This window comes from Toxorhynchites rutilus, chromosome 1 (genome assembly GCF_029784135.1).
Source record: "Toxorhynchites rutilus septentrionalis strain SRP chromosome 1, ASM2978413v1, whole genome shotgun sequence".
NCBI classification, from domain to species: Eukaryota; Metazoa; Arthropoda; class Insecta; order Diptera; family Culicidae; genus Toxorhynchites; species Toxorhynchites rutilus.
In genome coordinates, this window is record NC_073744.1 from 111,876,474 (window position 1) to 111,902,944 (window position 26,471).

At 39.3% G+C, this 26,471-nt stretch overlaps 1 protein-coding gene across 4 annotated transcripts in view; it reads left to right on the forward strand.

Moving 5' to 3' along the window:
• LOC129775981 (uncharacterized) overlaps nt 1-26,471 on the forward strand; it is a 54,531-nt gene that overhangs the window by 18,731 nt on the left and 9,329 nt on the right. For 2 of the 4 annotated variants that reach the window (XM_055781297.1, XM_055781304.1), the window contains exons 2-5: nt 12,862-13,246; nt 13,317-13,517; nt 13,585-13,704; nt 13,789-13,989. In XM_055781297.1, the coding sequence (XP_055637272.1) occupies nt 12,907-13,246; nt 13,317-13,517; nt 13,585-13,704; nt 13,789-13,989 (862 nt within the window). In that variant the 5' untranslated portion in view covers nt 12,862-12,906. The remainder of the gene's footprint in view (nt 1-12,861; nt 13,247-13,316; nt 13,518-13,584; nt 13,705-13,788; nt 13,990-26,471) is intronic. The other 2 variants (XM_055781315.1, XM_055781325.1) reach the window with 1 other exon arrangement.

Consider the following 26,471-nt stretch of genomic DNA (forward strand, 5'->3'; position numbering starts at 1 on the left):
TTTGACCTGAAGAAGATGCAGTAGGTTCTGGTTTAAGTTTAGATGCGATAAACCCATACACCGTCATGTAATTTCTCTCGAATTCACTTCGGATTCTTCTATACCCTTCCTCATCACATACAGCTGCGGCAGCATCTTCCTCCTGGTCCTCGAGCAACTCCATCTGCAATCGATTCGACTGGAAATCAGCAAAGTTTCTCTCCAAACGCTGCATCCATCCATCAAGAAATAATTTATCTCTTCGTTCATCGTAGTTAGTAATCATGGTTAGAAGGTTGTTCATCGTATCAAAGCAAAAACGTTCTTGACGAGACAGAGTACGCAAATTTGGTGCCATCTTGATGGATATGAAATATTACGAAAATCCTCAGAATCGACCGACGAAACTAACTCGCAAACGAAATTCTCGTCAAAATGTTGCACCACCACCACTTCGCCTACGATGAACAAATTTATTCCAATACGCCGAGACTGAGCCCAAACCGGTGTTATAAACTCACTGCTCAATTTACAGTATGGAAGTCGTCACTCGATATTTCAATTTTATTTGATCAGTAAAAATCCACAGCATCCATGCTGCTATCATGCATGCGTACTTACAGTGCGTCTAGAGTCTCGATTTAGTTGTTCCTACCTCCTTTGTCCAGCCCGTCAAAAGCAACCTAAGCAAGCCAGAAGAACGATGACCCAACTCAAGTCATCAATAGCGTTTCCAAGCCAACTCAAGTCAACAATAGTGTTTCCAAGCCAACTCAAGTCAACAATAGCGTTTCCAAGCCAACGAAATGGACGGTGTGCGAAGGGCTCGTACGAATCTAATTTTCACGTAGAAAACTGCCAATTCTATCTCGTAAAAATTTACATTTTTTCCGAACTATGCGGAATCACTTTTAAATTTTCACGTCTTTCGAGAACTTTCATTCGTAGCACTGTGAGTTTTCCACTCAAAAACAGTTCGAGTTTATATTTCGGATCAATTTTACGATTGATTCGAGTGATTTTTTTTTTCACGCTTTCACGATCACGATTTAACTGTTCTTTTAAACCGTTCACGAAATATTCACGCGCGTAAGTGATCCGGTTCGAAGGACCAATTTTTATGTTCGAATTTGCGACTATCACTACGCGGTGAAACAGGGGTTTGAACGGCTACTGAACATTTATTTGACCGTCTTCATCAACTCTATATTAACGACTGGGTATAGTTTAACATTTTTTTCTCGTTACAATTTTCAATCAGCGTTTGCTGTGATTATGCTATTTTCAGTGGTTCATAGGTTGCTTTAAATGAACTGAGATATTCTACTCTTGTTATATGTTCACAATGAGGTACAATATTAATCTGATTCCTTAACAGTATTATTTCATCAAGTACCACATTTGATGTTGCGAACCAAATCGCACTACGATTTCTTTGTCAATACGCTCGCTGCCATGAGCAAGACTGGTGAATCGAAATTACAAATTCCTTGCTTTCATACTCTGGCTGTGTGAACAAGTTGCCATCGGGTTCAGCATTCAAGATTCATCAGTCATCCAGCTAGCGACCGGACGGTGGTGACGAAGCTCCCAAATGGCCATTCTCAAAGCCGCTAGAGTTTAGCACTAGTTTTCCGAAAGCGCCTTTTTCAAGGCTAGATGCGAGTGAACTGCAGAAGTTTAAATACTTTATAAAAGAAGCTAACGATTTCTGCATCTTGAGCGGCCAATTTGCATTTGACTAGTTGCTCCTTATTGACGTACGAGTAGGAAAGTACACAAATGAGAATGCTTCTAATTTTCAACAATTTAAACAATCTGTAGATTGTCTAGGGACTAGGGAATTCTAATGTATATCATATCTTAGAGAACATTGTTTGCTTTCCGTCATCATAAGGGCTTCGTTGGTGCCTTTGGGAATGCATTGAACTGACGTTATGACGAAGCAGACGTTGAGGTTGTGCGCCAAAAAATTAGGGGAATACCAAGCATCTTGAATGTCTTAGTGGAATGTTATAAGTTTTTTAAGTTATTTGGGTTCGCGTGCCAGTTGCAAAACTGCATTTGCGCTAATATTGATCATAATGAAGCATTGCTACTGTTTTCGAGGTTGTTATTAACAAAAAGAGTTTATTTCGCTTGTTTAGTCACCAAGAAAGTAAATGTCGTTCTGGAATTTTGTATGTGATTAGGTTTCGCTTGCCAATAGCAAAACTTCCTCCACTAAGGGTGACAGCTGCGCTTCTCTCGAGCATGAGAAAGTAATGCAACTTTTTTCGAGGCCAGTAATATTAACAGAAGCGTTTCTTTTGAGAATAGCGCAATATGATGAGAAGTGTTTATATTCCTAGTAGTTTCAAGCCACCAATGTATGGCTCTGTATGCATGCTATGGCGAACGCTTGTTTGGTGCTTGGTTTATGTTGTACGAACGATGCCTAGAGGTGCGATTCTTTTGAGGCAATTTGATACTTGCAAGTGTTGTCATTGTTGTTGTTTCCATGCGGTGCCAAAGATATATTGATGTAGTTATGCAATATGTATATAATCGACTGTAGCCGAGTCTATTTCAATTGCGAAAAAGACCACCGGAATAGCGTTCGAGGTAAATTTTCAATACATTGACATGAAATAAATTGCGACATACGATCAGCTAGTGTATTGTTTTGCGAGGGCAAGAATGAATCATCAATCAATTATCGTCAACTGATTCTACAATGAAAAAAACATTTCAGAGATTATTCTACTAAGCAGTTGTTTCTAAAATTTCCCAGCCTGCTTAACTTCACTCATCGTCGGGGATGGTACGTCGTCGTTGTTCACTGCACCGGTGTAGTCCTCATCAACGCCGTCTTGGTCTTCTGTCCTCACTGTTCAGGTGTTCATCATAGTGCTGCCTCCACCTTGCGATCATCTCGCGTTCGTTCGATGCCTCCTTTCTTGTTTCTGCACATTTCGGCTCGCGGCACAAAGCCTTTGTGCGAGGTGTTTAGTTTCTTGAAGAACTTTCGCGATTCTCGAGAACGATAAGGCAGCTTCATCTCCTCACACTTTTTCTCTTACTGAAAGAGATGTGTTTGCTGCCTTCGCTTCAGTCTGTGTCGTTTCACGTTTTGTCGAATCGTTTGATGCAGCACAGCTGCGGTCCTGTGCTGCTGATTGCTGCTTTTAGGATGGTCTAGCATTTATCGAGGGGGGCAGCATCCAGTTTGTCTACCCCCGGTAACGCAGCATCAATACGCTGAAGGTATGTTGCAGCAACGTTCGGCTCCTGCAATCGTCGTAGGTGGTACCGTGATGAGCGCTGGTGTCTGAAACTGAAAAAAGTATAGAAGGTTGTGTCCAATGCTACATGTTATTTAGTATTGCCTCAGTGGAATCGCACTGGTTCGTACAACGTAAACCAAGCGCCAAACAAGCGTTCTCTATAGCATGCATACAGTGCTATACATTGGTGGCTTGAAGCTACTAGGAATATAAACACTATTCATCATTTTGCACTATTCTCGAAAGAAACGCTTCTGTTAATAGTACTGCCTTGAAAAAAATTGCTCCGCAGCTGTCATCCTCAGTGGAGAAAGTTTTGCTACTGTGAAACGAGCATAGTCGTATCAAATAGATTTAAGTAGATTTAACGCCTAGTAGTAGACAACCTATATGGAGACTTAAGCAATAAATCGACGAAGACACCATATTTCAAATATAACGCGGCGGGGATTAAGTCACGAATATGGTCGTCCGGAAGTAGGAAAAAAAGGACAAACAGTTCTAGAATATTCGATAGGTTTCGAATTCACGAAACAAAACCGACTCGATATGATCCTTCTGAGGCGCCGAGCGAATCAGTTGATTTTGGTGTAATATTTCAATAGTTGTTTTGCTGAGACGATAAGGGCACAAGAAAAGCTTTGTAGTGAATTAACTAAATTGTCTTTTCCAGAAATTTACGAAGTTTAAAAAAAAATAAAACTCGTGAGTTGGTGCGAAAGTTAAAGAACAATTAAAGTGAGTTTATTTTAATTGAAAACAAAAAGCTTTTGTGTAATTGTTTTTTTTTTAATTTTGACAATAGGATAGTTCTTGCTAGTTCGTACAAAGCATAGGTTGCAGCAGTTATTTGTGCACCAAGAAAACGGAGGTAAATTTAAACGCAAAAATATACATATTTTTGTAGAAGAAAAACATGGCATTAATGACATCATTAATTAGTGTAGCCTTGTGACTCCGCGTCCGGATTACATTCCAATCCGCAAGTTGAAGTCAGTGCATCGGGTGAATCCCCCGGAGTGGCCTATCGCCTCGTGGTTGCGTACCATTATAGGTCATTCTGGAGTGCGTTGGTCAAGTTCGGTCCCACGGCTGCCGTACGCTATAAGCGGCAATACTCCACCGTGGTTTGCCTCAGTCAAGGGAAAAGTCCGCCAACGCCAGCGAGATTCCCGAAGAACTCACGTCGGTGAAAAGAACGGTGTGTGAGCGCTTCATCGACCATCAGGCTGCTCCACCGTTCTATTACCGGAGCTGCAACGTCATCGATTCGTGAGTACCCTGAAACTTGTGTGCACACAAACCCCTCCAAAGTAGGGAAAACATTTATACAGTAGGATACACATTGAGTAGGGTTAAGAGTGACGTTATTGTTAGGAGGTAGAATTTGTTGGAAAAATAGACGATTTGAAAGAAAGTTTCTGAATTAGTTTGATTTTTCAGTTTTAATTTTTTCTTAGTTATTAATTTAATTCAAATAATTTGGTAGTTGGGTTTGGTTTTGGTCGGAAATCGGAAACTTCGGATCGGTTCCGATAAGTTGGTGGAGAGGGTCAATTGAAGGTGGATACTGTCGCGTGACCAAGCAAAGGCGCTAGTCCGAGCAACTATATATTTGAATCCCGACAGAGGGCCTTCGTCCTCTGGCGCGAAAGTCGGAGATTTCGCAGACCCGAGCAGGATCCCCCTTACAACTGGCAAGCGAAACCAAATCACATATAAAATTCCAGAACATTTACTTCCTTGGTGACTGAATAAACGAAATAAACTCTTTCTGTTAGTCTCAACAACCACGAAAAGAGTAGCATTACTTCATTATGATAAAGATTAGCGCAAATGAAATCTCCCCTATCTCCTCCCTAGTTTATATTTATCATTACGGCAGCATAATTTGCATCACATTTGCAACAATCGTCAATCATAGCAACAACAAAATTAGTCGATTATTGCATTGTGCCAATGCACACGGGAGCAGATACAAATGGGGTTTCAGCGTAGCGAAAATGCACTATTTTTACGTACGGGTTATGAAGCACGCACGTACGCACGCGAATGTCCATATATCGATGGCTTGAAGCAACTAAATGTACACGCACTTATCTCCGTTTTGCGCTCTTCTCAACAGACACATTTTCTGTTAATATTGTCGGTCTAGATTAGCTCAGCTCTCATCCTTTGTGGTTTAGTTTTTCTACTGTCACACTTAAATGAAAGCATATAAAAGCTTTTCGTATAGTTTGCCAAATACTGACAGAGAAAGATATATTCTCGTTCATGTTCTTCTTTATCCTTTTAGAAAACACTTTCCAACTTTATTTTATGATTAGGTGTAATATTATCACGCTTCTATATAACAGCGCTGGCAGCTATATGGATAGCGTGGTTGTGTGAAATAGCTTTACATTCCAGCCGGCCTTGGTTCGATCCCCATCAACGTCGTATGGACTTTTTTTTGGCACAATTCCAAATAAAATGAGAAAAGAAAACGGAAAGAGATGTCTGCTCGAATAGATACAAACCATTTTGAAGCTTTTAAAACAGCTCATTATTTGCACATTTGACCATCCAGCACTCGAAATGGCATCATTTCTGCCAAAGATGAAATGTTTTCAGCCAACGCTGGTTTGGGTGTATTCAAAACCTGTGTGATCGTTTTTAATTTTAGCAAGCTACTTTAACCCATTTTATGCCAAGCAACTTCGAACAGCAACTTTAATTTTAATATTTTTTATGGCTATGGAAAGCAACCATACGGTAAGGTTTTAGCATCAAATGATAGCTTAGTCTATTAACTACGACTTATTATCAATTTATTCATTATTGGGCAATAAATTCGATTTAAAGCAACTATGTGCTGAAAGTACATAAAACCTCACATTAGCTAATAAAAAACATAACCTTATAAAACTCAAATATGTTAACTTTTCCATAGTATTACTTCGATAAAAGATCACACATTGTGATGTAGGAAAAAACCCTTGGATTGAACCTCCCACAGGAACAAAAATCTAGGTTTCGGCCAATGTTTTTGTTTGGCGATTTATCGTTTTTTTGTCATTTTCCGAAAAACGGAAGAACGAAACAAATAATTCTTGAAAATTGGAGTTTTTGTAACGCCAATACTCGCTCTTCCTTACTTAAGACCTAGCAAGTGGTCATTTGCATGAAACTGTTTTTGACTTATTTGGATTTAATTTTAAACCGGATTCCACAAGGCAACCCCTTTCTGAGTTAATTAATTCCAAGTATGTATGTAGTGTCCATTTTGTGTGTATCAGAGTCCTCCCTCAAATCTCATGAGTACCAAAACCCCTTTTTCTAATAGTTTTATGTAGTTCCTTCAATTTAGTGTTCCATAAATCAGCTGTAAACAGTTTCAGAAGCAAAACCGTACCTTAAACGCATGATAGTTCTGTGCATATGAGAACTAAAAATTTTAATTATTGATAATTTTCCGAACATCCAGTGCGAATCTCTTTTTTTTCATCGAAAGTTATTTGTCATATCTTGTATTTGCTGCAAACAAATTTAAATTTAGTAATTTTGTGATTTTTTGAAATAACTTTCAAGTTGAATTTCGAAAAAAAATTGTTTCAACTTGCCCCGGTGTACCTTACCATTCTTAACAAAATGGAACGATGGATAGATGGTGGCGACTTTCAAGTTCGGAACCATAATTTGGATCCCAAACTCGAAAGATTAATCTCTATCAGATTAGAAGGCTTGATGATAGTTATGTTCATGCTTGAATGAAAATCCCATATTCCTGACTCCTATTTAAATATTTATTTATACGTTTTCCGATATTTTTACTCAAAACTCTTCACGATAATATAAAATCATTATCAGACACATGAGATGCGATCTGGCGTAATGGTTAACATTCATACCTCTCACCCTAAAGGTCACGAGTTCAATTATCACTCCCGACATTGTTCCAACGGAATAAAACCGTTGATCCTACACCAGCCAAAAGGCTCACTATAATACAGCAATAAAACAAACAACAACAAAATTTCAGACACAATTTTCATTCAATATTTTTCAATAATTGCAAAAAAAAACTGTTAATGATAGGTTAACAGAAAAATACATATTTGATACAAAGAAAAAATCCATTCATATTATTTATATTGAATGTTTATTCTTTCCATACGAAAAGCCTTTACCATTTTTGCCTCACTAATTGAAAGACGAACCGTCAATGTCGTCAACGCCAATTGCGCGTCTCTTATTGAACGACAAAACTTATTGAACACCTAATAATTTCATAAACGTGTGAAAATGTAAACAATCGTTCTGGAAAAATTCAAGAAACGCTCCCTTCACATGAAATTTCGTATGCCATAAAATTAAGCCTCTGTTTCATTACTTTTCCATCTGCGGTGTGTATAATTTAGTAGGAATATCACACAAAAGTAGGGCAAATAAAGGTTCTTCGGTCCGAAGCGGCTAGTAGCTTGTGAATGGAGACTGTAGTCTAGATAAAGAAGTGTACGCGCCACGGTAAATCACACTTTGCAACTATTCATTTCAAAGTGTGATGAACTCTGGAGACGATGACGTAAAGTACACTCGTTCTATGTAGTTTCATCATGCGGGATGAAACGAAGGCATAGAAAAATTGAAACCACCTTGTAATGAAAAAATAACTAGCAATTTATGATGGCACAGAACATGATTAGTGTCTATTATAGGGTCAGTGCTACGGATGTGAGGTTTGCATACCGACGATGTCACTGTGGCACTGCCAGTAAATCGTGCCACGCGTCTGAATAACATGTGGCTAAGAAAATCAGCATTTATTTATTCAAATTCTGCCTCAAATATTTAATTTCTTCCTATGCAGAAGTAATTGAAATTTTATGACTACGATTGGTAGAGACTATGAATCCTACTACAAAACTCTTCGTTCACGCACGAAATTCACGTAATGTCATCTGGTGGAAAACCAGCGAGAATATATTCAGGGTCACAATAGTTATTGTTTGGTGCTGAAAATCTGAAACCCAATGAAATAACGATAAAATGTTTTATTAGAAGTAAATCGCCACTGCAGTAAATCAAATTTCAGCAGATTTCTCACGTACATTGTTGTGTCAAAACAACACCCGTGATGTAGAAGTTGGTTTTTCTATTTTTAAAACAATCCATAAGGCCCTGAGTTGATTTTCCGCTGGAAATGAGTGAGGCGCTGTGCTTTTGAACGCATTGTGTGCCAGTTGGTGCGCAACCGCATCCCACTAGTTGGGGCGGGAAATAAAATCAGTCACGATTGGTGTATTGTCAGACATGTAACCACCGTATATTTCACAGCAAAGTTTGTGGTTGAACTTCACAAGATTTGATAGTATGCTATTAATATAAGCAGCGATATACACATGAGATTTGTGCATGATATATTTAACATGTTCTTGCAATTGACCACATGTTCCAGAAGCCGCAGGTGTCAGGAGACAGTTATATCTCTCGATGGGAACATTCGTATCCATTTGGTAATGTGGAGGGATTGCACGCCAATCCAGAGGTTGATCAGCTCAAATTCCGGATTCAGACGTTTTATAATTAATTCTACTTCATTTTCAACGATTTTTACAGCTACACGTCAAATTAACATTATAATGGAAAAAAAAATTAATTATATTATTATTATTTTGAAAAATTAATATCAAACATTATTAATTATATGGCTGCTATGCCTGAATGTTGATTTTTGTTCTGAATTTGTTCAAAATTAAGAACATATTTTATAACTCTGCATATGGTCGGTGTTAAGTCAGACCGGACTAAGTAACAAATAAAAAAAAATAAGTTAATAGTAGCAAACAATCGATAATTTCTTTGCCCACATTCTACTTTTATCAGATAGCAAGATTTATGGCATTTTTTTTTGAATGATCAGCAAAAACTAATAATAGTATGCAGTTTGAGTGGATCAAGTACATTAGATCATACCGACTTGAGCCACGTTTTTCCGACAACCAGAAAATGGAAGGATTTTCAACTGAAATGTTGGATTTCTCCACAACAGAAGGTTCTTCTCTTCGTCCTCCAAGAACCACGGAAGAGTAACTCGTTTTGAAACACAATGTATGTGCTTTTCAGACAATTCGTTACAAATTACCGTCATCCGGGGGCAAATTGAACACCGAGGTGAAATTGATTAAACGTTCTAATGAAAACAAACCTGCCTTTGGAGTAGCAAACTTCATGATTTTTAAAAACTAGTTTTTTAAACTAGCTGTGATGAATCCGACCTCATTGATGTAACCCGGATAAAACTTTAAATCGGGGTATTAGAAAGGCACGACTACCCCCTTAGGTGGATGAAATCAGATTTGGTATTCTCAACCCTTGATTTTTATTTATGTTACCATGTTTTCATACATTTTCGTGCATATTACACCAGGAAATATAGAAGAAAAAATAGATTGATCAATTTCATCCTAAACGTATGTTTTGAAATTTACGCTAAAAATTTTCCAAGCTAAATAATTGTGTCTAAATTAATAATTTTTAATCATTTCAAGAATATTTACATTTTTCTGAAAATCGTGATCAATTTGCCCCCGGTTTACAGTACCGTCCATTCCCACCCCCATGATCCATTCTCACCCCCATCGACGATACTAAACTGATCGATTTCAAATTCAAACGTGGTCCTTCATTGACTACAAGTACTCTATTTCAAAATCACTCTAACCTAACGTTGAAATATATTTTTCTTTAAAAAATCAAGAATTGTACTCTGCTCATTCTGACTAAACACATTATTGAAAATTGTTAATCTTCTATGCAAATTACGGAAAACAAACATTTTCAAAATGTAGTAGTGGTGATTCCGACCTCTAAATTGAATATTTTTCTGGAGAATCTTGTACTTTCTAGGAAGAACTTCTTCTTATTAAATGGGACTAACGTTCCTAACTTCGTCGCCACAACGTAGTATTACTTGCGTCTTTTTTTATCATTTTTATGAAATATTTGATGAACGTAATTGGAATATTTTAGTGCTCCCGTGGCCGAGTAGTTAGCGTCCCACATTATCATGCCAGGGGTTCAGGTTCGATTCCCGCTCTGGCCGGGAGATTTTTCGGCAAGTGGCCACGCGTATCCTAGAGTATTTCACTGCACCGTGGTCACGCGTCAGAGCACTGTGGCCACGCGTATCCTAGATTATTTCAACTTTTTCCAAGTTTATTTATTTATTTTGGCTTAATGTCTTTACAACATGGCTTGATTCACAATTTTTCTTGTGTATCGTTCGTTACTTCGTGTTTTAATGGTGCGGCTTACAAAGCCTGCGACCAACCCCACTATCTCGCAGGAGGACCATCGTGATACTGCTGCTTTACGTCCCGAGTACCGCCAGGACTGGGCGAAAACGTTTATAGCGGCGTCCATTCGCTTAGAGGAGCTGTTTCCGGGTTTTTGTTGCTTTTCTTGGGGACTGGCAATGCCCAATGCTCATCCCACCAGACCCTAGACAGTTCCCCTTTACCAGTGCAAGCCAGAAAAACGATCTATGACGATAGAATTTCTGACCCGAACGGGAATCGAACCCGAAGCCCTCATCTTGGCAAGCGCAACACTTACCACTAGGCCATGGGGACCACTAAGTACTAAGTACTACTAATGAAAATGACGCAAGTAATACCTACGCTGAGAAGGCAAAAGGTCTACTGGGAACGTTAGTGCCATCCATGAAGAAGAAGAAGAATTGAAATATTACAGTTTCATTATAAGATTGAGTTCAACTTTCGTGTATCACAAAATTTTATAGAATTGGATAGTGACTCTCCCATTGAGGGCAAATTGAAAAAAAACCTAAACACTGAACATGTAAGGGAAAATGACAGATTTTGAATGTTTATAAATCGAGCATTTTTTAATAGATTGCAATGATGTTTGCATCAACTGATGGGTAATATTTTTACGCATCTATCACATCTATTATGGATTACATTTTACTTTCTTGAGATAAACAATTGAATTATTGTGAAATATCAAGCATTTGATTTCTAATTTGTGCTTCTCAAATAGTACCAAACAAAAGGAGCAACCAGAATAACAGTGGATTACGGTTTCCTTTGTTTTATTTTATTTCGGAGCTCGAAGAAACGTTCGAATTCGTGCCTCTACACCAGAATACTCCCTTAAATCAGTGAGAACGAAAAAGACGGAACAAATGGACCTTTTCAACGCTAAAATACCGCTTGCCATTTTGATGGCCATCTTGTATTGGAATGCCCTTTCAACGAAACTCCCAAAGACTCAACAAGTACACTCCAACGTGTAGTTGGACTGCTGAAATATTGGAACTGAAATAACAACGACAGTCAGCTATTTTTAATGCAACTTACTTCAGTTTTTTCGGGATATCATTTACACAGACATTATATGGAAGTATGCGTTCTTATAATGCAGTTCAAGCAATGAATGTATAACATCGCATAGCATGATGGGGCGCCCAGGCATCCGTAGCGGAAAAACCAAAGGGGTATTAGTGTAATGTGATGTTGGGTGTTCCAATTTTGCGAAAATCAAAGAGAGGTTATTGGTTTCATGTACGGACAGAAGCAACTACTCATGTTTTATATTTTTACTAGCTGACCCGGCAAACTTCGTCCCGCCCAAATTTAATTTTCGTTATCACATTCATTGATTGATCCATGCCCTTAGAGACGGGGTAGGTGTGTCGAACCACCATAGAAACATTTATTGCCTCCTAAAACCTCCATATACCAAATTTGGTCCCTTTTGCTTGATTCGTTCTCGAGTTGTGCAGAAAATTGTGTTTCATTTCTATGGCAGTAACTCTGAGTAACTAAGAGCTGTATAAAAACAATTGGGGAGAATTGATGGAAAGCTTCTAAAATTACACAGCTTCAAACTTTGAGTGCACTCGAAATCATAATTTGGTTTGGATCATTTGGTCTAAGTAGACCGGTATGACTGAATACCGACCATATGATGGAAACATATTTTATACCAATTTTCAGTTATTTTTTGTTGTCGGGTTTGAACTTCTTATATTCATTTATTGGTTACTTATTGAGATAGAAATCGAATAGTAATTCACTCATCACAGTTTCGTCACAGCTGACAAAACTATTGATGTATTAACAAGTCTAACGAAATGTTTCATTCCACATTCCACGCTACAAACCATTCACTTTCTCACTGGATCTGACATATGTAAAACAAATAGATTAACAGCGAATTCGATTCGAACGCTTGTTACCCATTTTTTTTTCCTTCCAATGGCGTGCTGTGAAACAACATGCACCGCTTTTCAACACCAAAATAATCTTCCGAGGAAATTGAAGGTTATCTCCATTCATAACATACCTTTCCCTGACGTGAAACAGAAAATTTATGGATGAAAATCACGAAATTCTACCAAAAGGCATCGATTTTCCCCATCCTACTATGAATGAAAGATCTTGTTCGTGTATAGCATTTTCGGTGTCTGGCTTGCATCGCTCGCTCCTAGATTGTCATTCGATAGCAAGCAGTTTACCTATCCACCAAAACCATTCGTGCTTAACGAGCAAACTTCCGAACTAAGCATGTAATTCATTTTTAATATCCCTTTTCCCCAACTTCTTTGCAGATATATAGATTAAACATCACCCCTCGGAGTCACCCATCACATGCAATGGATTCTACTATGACTGCAAGGAACATGCCACCTCCGCCCCCACCAAAACCACACAAGTCGCCGATACTGAATGGAACTGACAGAGGACATATCAACTACAACAACAACAATGTATTGTACGAGAACGACGGTAAAAGAAGTCACACAACGTCCCCCAGTGCCAGTAATCCTTCGCTGCTACCCGAGGATGAACAAGTAGTGATGACACCGCGCGGAAAAACGGCCAACTCTACAGTGCTTCTCATCGAGCGTAAGCTGGTGGACCACGTTGGCGAGAGAACACACGTGGCCGGAGGAGATCATCGTGGTATTATTATCAACAAGGATACTGTTACGGGTGAGAATTCGTGAATTACCTAACACTGGATCAATCGATGAATATTGTTTAATCAATTATATTTTTCTAGATCAAAAACCTGAGCGTAGTATACCACAGCTGAGTCTTGAGTTTCGTGTGTTCCTAGTCAGCGCCAATACAGGTCAGCATTCACAAGAGTCGCGAAAACTCCGTTTCTGGTTCCGTGAATGGCTCCAAGACGGAGACACACAAGCCCATGTGGCCCAGGATTTCTTCCGAGAACTTGTCAGCCCAAAGGAGTTTCCCCGAGGTACATTGCAACTCAGAATATGAAAAAAAAAAAGAGAGAATAATAATCTCTAATCAAATCTGTGCAGATTATGTTGGATTTATCAAGAAAATAATGAAGCAGCTTCAGAAAGGATACAATGAAATACAAGCCATCGAAGTGGAACTTCGGATACTAGAGAAAACTTCAGCCCCTCCATCTCGACCACGTAAGATTTTATTTTCCTCAATAATGCTCATTTAGTATTCATTCTATCAATTCTTTCTAAAATCTAAATTTTCCAAAAATTAAGCTCGTTCCGGCCACGTTATATATTGCTACGGAAATTGTAACACAAATCTCGATTCCAATAATAATAATCAAAATAGTAAAACGATGGTTTGTAACGCTGCTGATGATGGTGGTGGTGGCGGTGGTGGTGTTAACCGCACGGGTAGCTTACATCCCTCTCCGATCCAACAGCCCCCAGCAGTCGAACCGATTGTCCCAACTGGTGAGGTTATGATGAAGAACCTTTGGTTAGAGATGTATAACAATGATTTAACCAACGTCTAGCGTGATATTGTTTGTGTGCGATCCTAACGAAATCCTACCATCATTGATTGTTTCACGATCCGACAAACTAATCCCATTTGTGGTCCGTGTTTTGTTTGTTTGTTTGTTTAACATCCGCGTGAAACATGGTTTACAGCTAATGACCCACAGCGTCAAGAGTCGTGTTATCACTTTCCGGAAACGACAGAGAGGCTCAGAAAGCATTGGAGTTTAGTCTTTTGTTCGGATGGGATTACCGAAAAACAATAGTGATTTTTTATGAGTCACAAATTGTAATGAGAACCCTGTAAACGAAACGAAAATACAAATAAATGAACGTTAATGGTGGCTTTCATTCAAAACTCGAACCCAAATTTCTTGGAATATATTTTTTTCATTATTTTATTGAATATTTTTTAATATTCATTTTTGTTCTTTCTGATCGATCAAGCTTAGCATTATTATTTTATTCCACAAATCCTGTTAGTTATGATTAACAGTTAAAAGTTATTTTCGGTGTAATTTTACCTTATGGTTCTCGAGCTTTTTCTTTTTGTTTTTCGTCAACCAACATATACAGTGATTGGCAAAATAAATGGTCATTCAATGGTAATTATTCCTAAAATTTATTTTTCGTTATCACATTCAGGTTTTCTTACTAAGCGCACGTTCATGGGTCCAATCGCAGAACTGTTCATTGATTGATCTTCTAATCTACCCTTCAAAATTACCTTTTACTATAAAATTCCTAGTACTTCTACCAAAACTCATTATAATATTAGATTATTTTAAGACACAATTTTCGTTCAAGATTTTTCAACCACTTGCGAATAACATGTTTCTCCGGTACATGGAATAAATGTTTGATACAGAAAATATGATAGAAAAAAGACAGCCCTAAATCGGACAATTCCTTTCTCGAGTTTTGCTCTTATCAACACATTCGGCAATCCTTTTTCATTTATGTAGATAGAAGAAGCTATAGGAGTGAGTTTTATCACATTAAAAAACATTCCCACTTCCGAACAAAGATCAATTTGGACAAACATCAAATGAACTAACGACGCTTGTCACTATGAAATTGTAGAACATATGGGAATTGAATTTTCGCAAACTTTCCCATTTTCTTAGAGTTTTCCGAAAATTTTAAATTGTCATGTTTGGTTTTTTATCCCTTTTGTTTATTTTAGGCTCATTAGCATTTTAGCTGTAACAGAGCCGAATTTTAATCGTGTACATGTCACATGTTTATCATATCTATAATTAGCACATTACACAGTTGCCATTTCTCGACTTTAGAGTATTCCCATTCTGTACCATATGGTACATATTCACACAGTAGCCATTTAGGCGTAGGAGTTTTCTTTCTGTTCTTCCATTATCCAGTTAGACCGGACAGCGGAGACAGTTGATTGATCATTGTTGAGTTATTTTTAGAACAGCAGACCGATGTGTCTTGCAGAGCAGAGCAGTTGTATGGATGAACCGATCATATTTCGACCGTGGATCGATCTCCATCGCTGATGATTGTTGCGTGGACGTAGTTATTCTGTAACAACACAAAGATGGTCAATGAGGGCCCTGAGTTTTGAACTCACGACCGATCGCTTACTAAGCGAACGCGCAACCAATGTGGCTACGGAGACCCCCTATGTTTGGTTGGAATATGTTTTATTGAAATATGTGTATTATTTTTATAGGAAACTCCAGAGGAGGGAGGGGTATCATACCATCATAGAAACATTTCTCGTACCCAAAAACCCTCAAATCCCAAATTTGGTTACATTTGCTTGATTGATTCTCGAGTAATGCAGTCCCCCTATTAGGGAGGGGGAGGAGTGTCAAACCACCATAGAAATATTTATTGCCCCCTACAACCTCCATATTCCGAAATCGGTCCCATTAGCTTGATTAGTTATTGAGTTATTCAGAAACTTGTGCTTCATCTGTATGGTAGCCCCCTTCCCCCTTAGAGAGAGGGGAGGATTGTTAATTCATAGAATCCTCCACATGCCAAATTTGGCTCGATTTGCTTGATTAGTTCTCGAGTTATGCAGATTTGTTTTTCATTTGTATGGCAGCCTCCCCTAAGAGAGGGGGGGAGGAGTGTCGAACCACCATAGAATCGTTTATCGATCCCTAAAATCTCTTTACCCAAGTTTGATCCCATTTTCTGGATTAGTTCTTGATTTATGCAGAAATTTATGCTTCATTTGTATGGCAGCAACACCCCCCCCCCCCCCCGTCTTAGAGAGGGTGAGGAGTGTCTTTTCACCATACAAACGTTTCTTGCCCCATAAAAACCTTCACATGCCAAATTTGGTTACATTTGCTTGATTAGTTTTTGAGTTTGCAGAAATTTGTGTTTCATTTGTATGGCAGCATCATTAGAACCTTCCCCGACCCCAAAGACCCCTACATACCAATTTTCATGTCGATCGGTTCAGTAGTCTCCGAGTCCATAAGAATCAGACAGACAGCCAAAAATCCATTTTGATATATATAGATGTTATGAATTTCATTCATGTTTCACTGAAAAAAAATTCTGTAAACGTTTCGGCATGCTCACCACAAAGTTTTTCAGGTGTTGTGGGTCGAGTACTTCCACGCGCGCTCCAGAGTTTCAAAATTATTGTTTTTATTGGTGATCCTAGAGTCGAGGATGGCCCATAGGTTTTCAATAGGCTTAAGACCCGAGCTATGTGGGGGCATTCAAGGGGTTTGATACGACACGACCGGAAGAATGGCGTTGTTACCTTGACCGTGTGCTTCGGATCGTTATCCTGCTGAAAAACGAAACGCTTTTCAAAGCTCTTTTTGATGAGGGAAACCTTGAGATTTTCACGCGGGATGTTGCAGTACGACTCTGTCGTCATGATTCCGCCAATCTACATCATGCTGCTTACCTCACCCAATGAAAAGTACCCCCACATCATCACGTTGCCCACTCCGTGCTTGACCGTCCCTTGGAAGTGACGCTCCTGCAACTCTTTACCGACCTTCGCCACACCCGAACTCTTTCGATTGAAAAGCTCGAATTTGGATTCATCTGTCCACAGCACCGTTTTCCAGTATTTCAACGGATTATCGGCGTGATTTTTGGCGAATCCAAATCCATCCGCTGCTGAACCGCTTCTATGTGACGCCGGACAGTCCGATACGAAACCGAAAGCTGGAGCTCTTTCTGAATCTGGCCCAGGTGGTAGTTTTCGGATTTTCCTCACTTTCCGGATGATCTTCTTGTCTGTTCTGGCATCTTTTTTGGGTTGCCTTCCTCTGCCTGGGCGATCCACAACCGCCGATGCGAAAGATTTCAACTTCTTAAGAACTTTCCGACCGCTGCCTTGCTGATGTACTTGATGTACTTCTTGGCAACCGCCCGGTGCGATTCGTCGTTCTCGACATCTCGACCGATAATCCTTTTTTTTAAACTGCCTTCTCCCTTTTTTCGTCTTCACTGGGTATTTTATATTCACTGAACGAAAGAACATAATAAATAAAATGTACGATGTGTTTACTTTATATTTTAACCAGAAATATGAGAGAAATGAAAAAAAATTGGGTACTTTTTTGCTAATCACTGTAGATTGGTTTTCTGAATATACTAGATTCGCGATTTTACGCGACTTTTTTTATGTGATTTTTTTTCACACGATTTGCTCGAAACTAATGTATTTTTTTCGCGCACGCATCGATCGAAAAAAAAATTAATGTAAACTAGAATTTAAATTAGACGAGAGATGTTTTGTCCAATACCGGTGAAATGAAGTCTAATTTCTTGATTCTAGGTAGAATACTACCTATAAATTTGATTGCAATTTTTTTTTTGCTCTATCACTAGCCCCCATCAACATTTCGCTTTTCTCAAGTTGCAGTTTACTTGACAGGAATTTTCTTCTTCTTGTGCCAGCGGATCCGCAGAATTTGCATTTTGTCATATAATCCATAAATTTCTTCTTGTATTCGACCCTGTTCAAACTTTTTTTTTGTACAATATTAAGCTGCTGGGCAATCGGAACGTGCGGTTGCACTCGACGGATTTTTTCATTTCATCGACACATTCGATAACTGATCGGGCAACATAACAATTACCGAAATGGAACCGTTGGAACATTTGTTCGCCTGATCAAGGAGTCTACAACCTGAAAACCGAAAATACTAGAGGTTTATTTTAGTGGCGCGTTGAGGATTTGGACGCGAATAAAAATTGTTATGGTGAATTTCGAAAAGCAGGAAATGAAGAAGAAGACTATTGACGAATGGGACATTTTCGATGGAACTATTCCAAACCTGTAGAAGCTCGAAAAGATGACGATCAAAAATAGGCTGATGTAAGCAAAATAAAATTAATAACTACTTTTGCTGCGAACCAAACGAATTGGAAATCCTCTAAGAATTGTTTGATAATTATATCTTACGATTACCCAATCCGGAAATGGTGCTTACGCCACTCCGTTTTAAAGCTTTTATGGGGTCATTTTTTCACATTTCTGTAAAACTACGCTTGCGTCACTTTTCGAAATCACGGCAGTACAGTGATTGTTTGTTAATTAGGACGTAAAATCAACCCAATTATTGGATTTTACTCGCTAACTGGACTGAAAATCAGAAAAAGCAAGAATTCAAATTAAAGATGACGTTTATTATTGATGCATAACTGCTTTGCTTTGCGACGTATTTGTTAAGCAAGTGTCTTCCGGATTGCGGCAACATGGGCAATTGTACAACGAAAAATGAAATCAATACTAGGAGGCTGGCAGCGACTATCATGCGAAGACTTACTGAGCATTACTGGCATTACATCGCATCAATAAAATGAAACGAAATGAAGTGTTAATTATCTTCATGGCTCATATTCATAATTTTCAATAACTCAATTCTTTCTATATTATATTGAGCATTAGAACCAGTACGACTTAAGCTCGAATTATCCGACAAACGTGAACACTAATTTAACAAACGAATGGGATTCGCAAGAAATAAGTAACGTTTGGTAGGCATGTGAAAAAACACATTCGTACAAAAACTAGAATAGGCGTTTCGTTCGAATTGTTTAATTTCCGAAATTTTTCGAAATAATGGATGGATTCGATTCGTACGAAAATAAGAATACAAATAGGGCATACTTTCTAACGTTTTCTATTCGTCCGAAAACAAGAATAATATTGATAATCTCTTTCAACATGGCGAATTAATGTTCGAAGGGTCACTAACTAATCTTTGGTGAGAAGCAATAATCTTTGGTTGAGAAGCAATTTGGCTGGAGCAAATATTGTTGGTGTCGTCGGGTGTTAAGCTGAGGTTGAGGTTCTTTGTTTTTAAGAGTCTTTAAACTTTGCAGTTCATTCGCCCCTATTAAGTCTCTATTAGGACTGTCGCGTTTTTGTCACGTAACATTCTTCCTTATTCTGTACCGTGACTGACTTGAGATGACAATGCTATATTCAGAAAGTTGCCTGCAAATCTAGTCTAATGACAAACTGCAGTCACGCTACTCGCCTACGGGAATACTGTGTGTCGAGCCAATCCTGATTACTCCCCCTTATTCCACGCGGCGAATGAAGTGAGATGGCTCAAGTGACTGCATTCCCGTAGGCGAATGGCGTGACTAGGTGAGATTTGAAGTCGTGTCCTCATTTATTATCGACTCGAGCGTCAAATAGGAGCTAAAAAGTTAGGTGGCTTCCAGAATAAAACAGTAAACTTTGCAATCTCACGTCAGTCACCGCACGGTTATAGGGGACTGATTACTGATCTGAATTGGGGCAACTATTCTCTATTGTTAATTAGAGTTCTCAGGAAGAAGTAAATAATCGTATCGTTTTTGGTTGAAGAGACTTTCTTCATTTTTTTTTGTTTCCACATCCTGGTCCTGGAGTAAAACGCTACTATTGCCGCGGGGCTTGCAGTTAAACGTCCAAACTTCTGAAAACAAACTGATTATGTGGTTCGCACAGGCATTACAGTCATTACCAGAAGCGACCAGGAAGGGCGACGTGAAATAAATATAAAAACAATTATTTTCTATGGTCGTTTTCTATTTCTTGCTTGCCCGAGGCTGTTCTACCATGATACTCAATTTTTCAATTTTTTTTCACCGATGTTGAGAAAGCTTGTTCGATTATTCTTACGAACAATAATGTTGTGCCTTTATATTGATTATTACTGCTTTTTTACCCAAATTTAATTTTTTTTAACCAAAATTAATTTTTAGCACATCTTTTGACATCCTGATTAGCGTGAAAATAACAAAATTGTGCTACCCTCCCATACTGGTACCGCATTACCGAGGGGCGAGTTGTTATAATATATATACCGAGGGGCGAGTTGTTATAATATATATGTATATACCGAGGGGCGAGTTGTTATAATATATATGCCAAGGCGCCAAGAAGTATATCCTAAGGTGGGCCAACTTGCTAAAAGCACTCTTCAGCCATCTTGGAAGTCTACTGTGTCTTGTTTGTAAACAATCTTCAGTTTGTCTCTTTCACGCTTCAAGCGAATAATTCCCCTTCTGCTTTCTTCCGTACTGTTTTCAAATACCGCTCCCCTAACCAACTTAGTGACGAAACGGGCTCACCTTAGGATATACTTCTAGACGCCATAACAATATAAGGGTGGGTTTAGACTAGTGATATATTCGTGTGAAGAAATATGATGAGATTTATAGAAATCGCATCAACCGTTTACACTAGCGCGAACTTATATAGGATTGGGGAAAAAGAAATGTCGTATTTCTGATCGAAATTTGACGCTTTATTTAACATACTTAAAATTATCAAATTTAAGTTAAATATGCGCCGTTTTGTTCACAAACTTGTTGCCATTTAGAAGGCAATTTCATTATCCCCCCCTTATAAAACCCCCCTCCTTATTTGCAAAAAAACTCAAACAGCCAGTTTTCGCAAGCCTCTTTTGAGGCCAACTTAGTATCACCAAGAGCGTTTTGCATGGACCGGAAGAGATGATAATCACTTGGAGCCAGGTCCGGACTATACGGTGGGTGCAATAGGACATCCCATCCGAGCTCCCGTAGCTTCTGGCGGGTCATAAAAGATGTGTGAGGCCGAGCGTTGTCCTGGTGGAAAACAACACCATTCATTTGATTCATTTGATCATTTCTGGCCGCTTCTGGTCAATTGCCTGCTTCAAACGTTCAAGCTGCTCACAGTAGAGAACCGAGTTGAGGGTCTGGCCATAGTTGAGTAGCTCATAGTGGATGATTCCCTTCCAATCCCACCAAACACACGGCAAAACCTTCCTTGCCGTCAATCCGGGCTTGGCGATGGTTTGGGCCGGCTCACCTCGCTTCGCCCACGACTTTTTTCGCTTTAGGTTGTCGTACGTGATCCACTTTTCATCACCAGTCACCATCTTCTTCAAAAATGGGTCGAGTTCGTTCCGTTTCAGCAGTGCATCGCAGGCGTTGATTTGGTCTAAAAAATTTTTTGCGTCAACTCGTGTGGCACCCATACATCCAGCTTTTTGACGTAGGACTACGTCTTTCATTTCTATACCGGGGTGTAAAACCAAAGTTTCGAGAACGAAAGCGTTACGCTGGAGACCGAGATTTTGAGCGTTAATAGCTCTTAAACAACTGAACGAAATGGTATGATAAACACTTCATTTGAAAGATAAAATGTCTACGCGTCATATACTTGTTACTTTTTCATCCAAAAACTTGTTTCAATAGTCTTAAAATTGCTTTCAAAACAGGCTATTGAAATCACCAATCGGTATATAAGCGAGCGCGGCTCGTAAACCCACTCAGTTATGATTGAACAGCGATTGGAGCATGTTGTCGCTATTGTTGTGAAGCTAATTTCGTTTATCATGAAAACGCTGATGAACGGTGTCACCAAGAGCCTGTTTGTACACCTAAGGCCAAAAGGGAATTCATCAGGAGGAGAGTGATGCCACGGTTCCGCTTGAAACATCGGAGCAGCCGCCACACACACACACACACACACACACATACACGCGTGGAATTCTCGTTGCTATCATCGTTGCTGAAAAATAATCTGCCAGTTCCCCTGGGAATTGAAACATACATTCATGCGAAAGAGTTTATTTTAATGTTTTCTATCCATATAACACTGCAACCAAATACATTTGGTTTTGTTATTTTTCAATCAATCGCAATTAACAGGAAAGCTTCTGAATATTTTTTTCCCCATCAGTGGAAATTTTCGTATCCAATATTGGATGCATAACATGAAAAACGGAAAATGTTTCACATCGCGAAAATCAAGTCATTTTCGAGCGATTATTTGCTTTCTACTCATATAATGCTGCGACCAAATACATTTCGTTTTGGATTTTTTCAATCAAGTGCGATCAACGTAAGACCACGTCTTTCAGCAATTTATTAGAGGTGCAATGAATCTTTAGGAATTCCCGCTCTACGCGCACTGGCAAACAATGTTTACTCAACAATTTCTCAAACGAGAAATGGGTGTTGTGAGAAAGGATTAGCGAACGCGAAAACGACAAACGGGAGAAAGATACGTTTGGAGGTTGAAGGAAATTGGCAGAAAACTTCTTCATTCTATCATTCAAATAATGTGATTCATACCACATCGTTTTGCCAGAAAGAGATTATTAATGTTCAAAGGAGGAATCGAGTCCTCCGAGGAAATTACCCAGCGCAAATTAGAGTCGACTATCGATTGCGGCATTCGTACACAAATAATTTTATAATGCAGTTTCACCAAAGTGATTTCTTCGGATATATTCACTACATCATGTCATGTATTTCATATTCTTCATTAAGAAATCCATATCCATGGCACCTATCGGTAACGAATTATTATCGAAACCACGATTTTCGCTAAATGCTCCTTTCAGTTCGGCCTGTAAAAAACCTTTCTGTACTCTAATCCATCAAATTTGGAGCCCTGAAAAGGGCCGTTGATTATATGCTAAGCTAATATAGCACGCTCTCCTCCGATACGATGGGCCAGCTGGATGTCCTTGGGCATGATGTGACGCGTTTTGCATGGATAGCACACAAATTGGTATCTTCGAATAAGCCTCCTGCAGCGTCATAGCCGCGGAACTTTGGAAGCGCAAGTCGGTTTTGAAGTCCTGAGCAATTCCACGATCCAAATGCTGCAAAGGTAGCTGCGGATTAGCAATTCGGTCGACTTCTGATAGCGATGAATTTCACGCAAAGTTCCCGGTCGATAGCGATGTGGCTTTTCCACCTATCCTGCTACTGGTGCGCTTATCCGAGCTGACTTCGTGTGCCTTACCACCGAATGACTAACGAGCTGTCTGCGAAAGACTAACGAGCTCGAGTCCTCACGGTGCGAGAGTAGAGTAAGAAATGAACGAAAGCAAAGGAAGCGTCATTTTATAAACCATAAAAGTATAGAATCTAAATCCCACCCTTATTATATTCGTGAGTATACAGTAAGCTTATATAATAAAGAGGGTGGGGTTTACATTCGATTCTTTTATGTTTTATAAAATGACACTTCCCTTTCGTTCATTTCTTACTCTACTCTCGCACCGTGAGGACTCGTTTCATCGGGACTAAGCAGACAGCTCGTTAGTCCTTCGGTGGTAAGGCACCACGAAAGCAGATCGGATAAGCGCACCAGCCGCAGGAAGCGTGAAGAAGCCACATCGCTATCGACCGGGAACTTCGCATGAAATTCGTCGCTATCAGAAGTCGACCGAATTGCTGATCCGCAAGCTAACTTTGCAGCATTTGGTTCGTGGAATTGCTCAGGACTTCAAAACCAACTTGCGCTTCCAAAGTTCCGCGGTTATGACGCTGCAGGAGGCTTATTCGAAGATACCAATTTGTGTGCTATCCATGCAAAACGCGTCACATCATGCCCAAGGACATCCAGCTGGCCCATCGTATCCGAGAAGAGCGTGCTATATTAGTTTAGCATATAATCAACAGCCCTTTTCAGGGCTCCAAATTTGATGGATTAGAGTTCAGAAAAGTTTTTTACAGGCCGAACTGAAAGGAGCATTTAGCGAAAATCGTGGTGTCGATGATAATTCGATACCGATAGGTGCCGTGGATATGGATTTCATAATGAAGAATATGAAATACATGACATGATGTTGTGAATATATCCCCATATCGAAGAAATCACTTTAATGAAACTGTTTACCGTTTGTCGTTTTTAAGTGTTGGGAAAGGGCATTATTTTTGCTGAGTAAATTCCAAGAAAAAATCCATTCCTTCTTTAAGCGTGATTCATTCTGCTTCGGATCAACGGAACAGTGATAATCATTTCATACAAAAGATAAAATGTCCAAGAGTTATATGATTGCTATTTATTGAGTCGGAAAATTGTTTCAATAGCTTAATGATAGCTTCGAAAACAGGTTATAAAATGACGCTTCCTTTGCTTTCGTTCATTTCTTACTCTACTCTCGCACCGTGACGACTCGTTTGTTTGGGACCAAGCAGATAGCAGGTTAGTCTTTCAGTGATAAGGCACACGAAAGCAGCTCGGATAAGCGCACCAGCCGCAGGATAGGTGGAGAAGCCACATCGCTATCGACCGGGAACTTTGCGTGAAATTCATCACTATCGGAAGTCGACCGAATTGCTGATCCGCAAGCTACCTTTGCAGCTTTTGGATCGTGGAATTGCTCAGGACTTCAAAACCGACTTGCGCTTCCAAAGTTCCGCGGTTATGACGCTGCAGGAGACTTATTCGAAGATACAAATTTGTGTGCTATCCACGTAAAACGCGTCACATCATGCCCAAGGACATTCAGCTGGCCCGTCGAATCCAAGAAGAGGGTGCTATATTAGCTTAGCATATAATCAACGGCCCTTTTCAGGGCTCCAAATTTGATGGATTAGAGTTCAGAAAAGTTTTTTGCAGGCCAAACTGAAACGAGAATTTTCGTTTGGATGCCATACAGCATCGAGAAAATTCCGGAAAGATCTAATCGTTGCTGAAAAATAATCTGTCAGTTCCCTGGGAATTGAAGAATACATCCATGCGAAAGAGTTTATTTTAATGTTTTTTAATTATATGGCGAACACAGCGACCAAATACATTTGATTTCGTAATTTTTCAATCAAGTGTAATTAGCTGGAAGGCTTCTGAAGATTATTCTTTCCCATTAGTAGGATATTTTCGTATCCAATAATGGATGTATAACATGAAAAACGGAAAATGTTTCGTATCGCCAAAATTATATAATTTTCAATCGATTATTGCTCAGTCGCCGAAATTTTCATACTCAGAAAGTTCATTCTCCTCTAGTTTGCCTTCCAAATTGCCATCGTAAACCACACCTTCTCTCGATTCAATCACGCACGAAAAGCATACTGAAATGATATTCTGGTGGTGAAACCCATTCATTTTTCGTGAGGCGTCGTGCACAAATTACGTAACGCGATAAGGGGGGAGGGGTTAGATGTTGCGTTACTTTCTGTTTATTTTAGATAGGAAATTGCGTTACGAAAGGGGGGGGAGGTTCAAAATTCGGATTTTTGCGTTACGTAATTTGTGCACGACGCCTGAGGACATCGACAAGACAACATCGTTACTGAACGAGCTGAACGGCGAGGGATCGAGGTATTCATTACCTGGCTTGACCTGACCTGAAATGCAATCAGTTTGTTTTAACTGTGAGGAAGCGCAGAAAAGCCGATCGATCAGAAGGAGAAGAGAAGGTGACCAAGAGAGTATCAGCATCGAAATACGGTTCCTCGGGAAGACATAGAAGCAGCCGCCACACACACACACACATACACGCGCGCAACTCTTTTCGTTTGCTGGAGAGGAAACATAGAAAGAAATGATCGTTGCTGGAAAATAATCTGCCAGTTCCCCTTGGAATTGAAAATTACATTCAAGCGAGTTTATTTTAATGTTTTCTATCCATATAATACTGCGACCACATACATTTGGTTTTGTGATTTGTCAATCAAGTGCAGTTAACAGGAAAGCTTCTGAATATTATTCTTCAGAACAAGATTTTTTGTATCCAATATTGGATGCATAAAACCTTGAGTCTTCAAAGTAACACTCTCGTTTTTGAAGTCACCCAAATATTTATTTATTCATTCATTCAGGATGGATTTAGATTCAACTTCAAACAAATGATCTCTAAATTGACGATAGTCCTACGTCACCCTTGCGGTTATACCATAGATTTAACCCACTTCCTGTTTTTTGGAATCCAATCTTCTGCAAATGGTTCCAAACGGTTTTATGGTCTATACCCAGTTCCTGGACAATCGAGCGAGTGCTGACATGCCGGTCTACTTGGATGATTTCAACGATTTTGTCGGTTTCCACGATGATTGGCCTACCAGTACGGGGTGTATCTTTGACAGCCACTACACCAGAACGAAGTCGATTAAACCAACGCTGTGCTGTGCGAATCGTTACAGTATCGGGTCCATAAACTACACGAATTTTTTCGGCTGCCTTCGTTGCAGTTTTACCT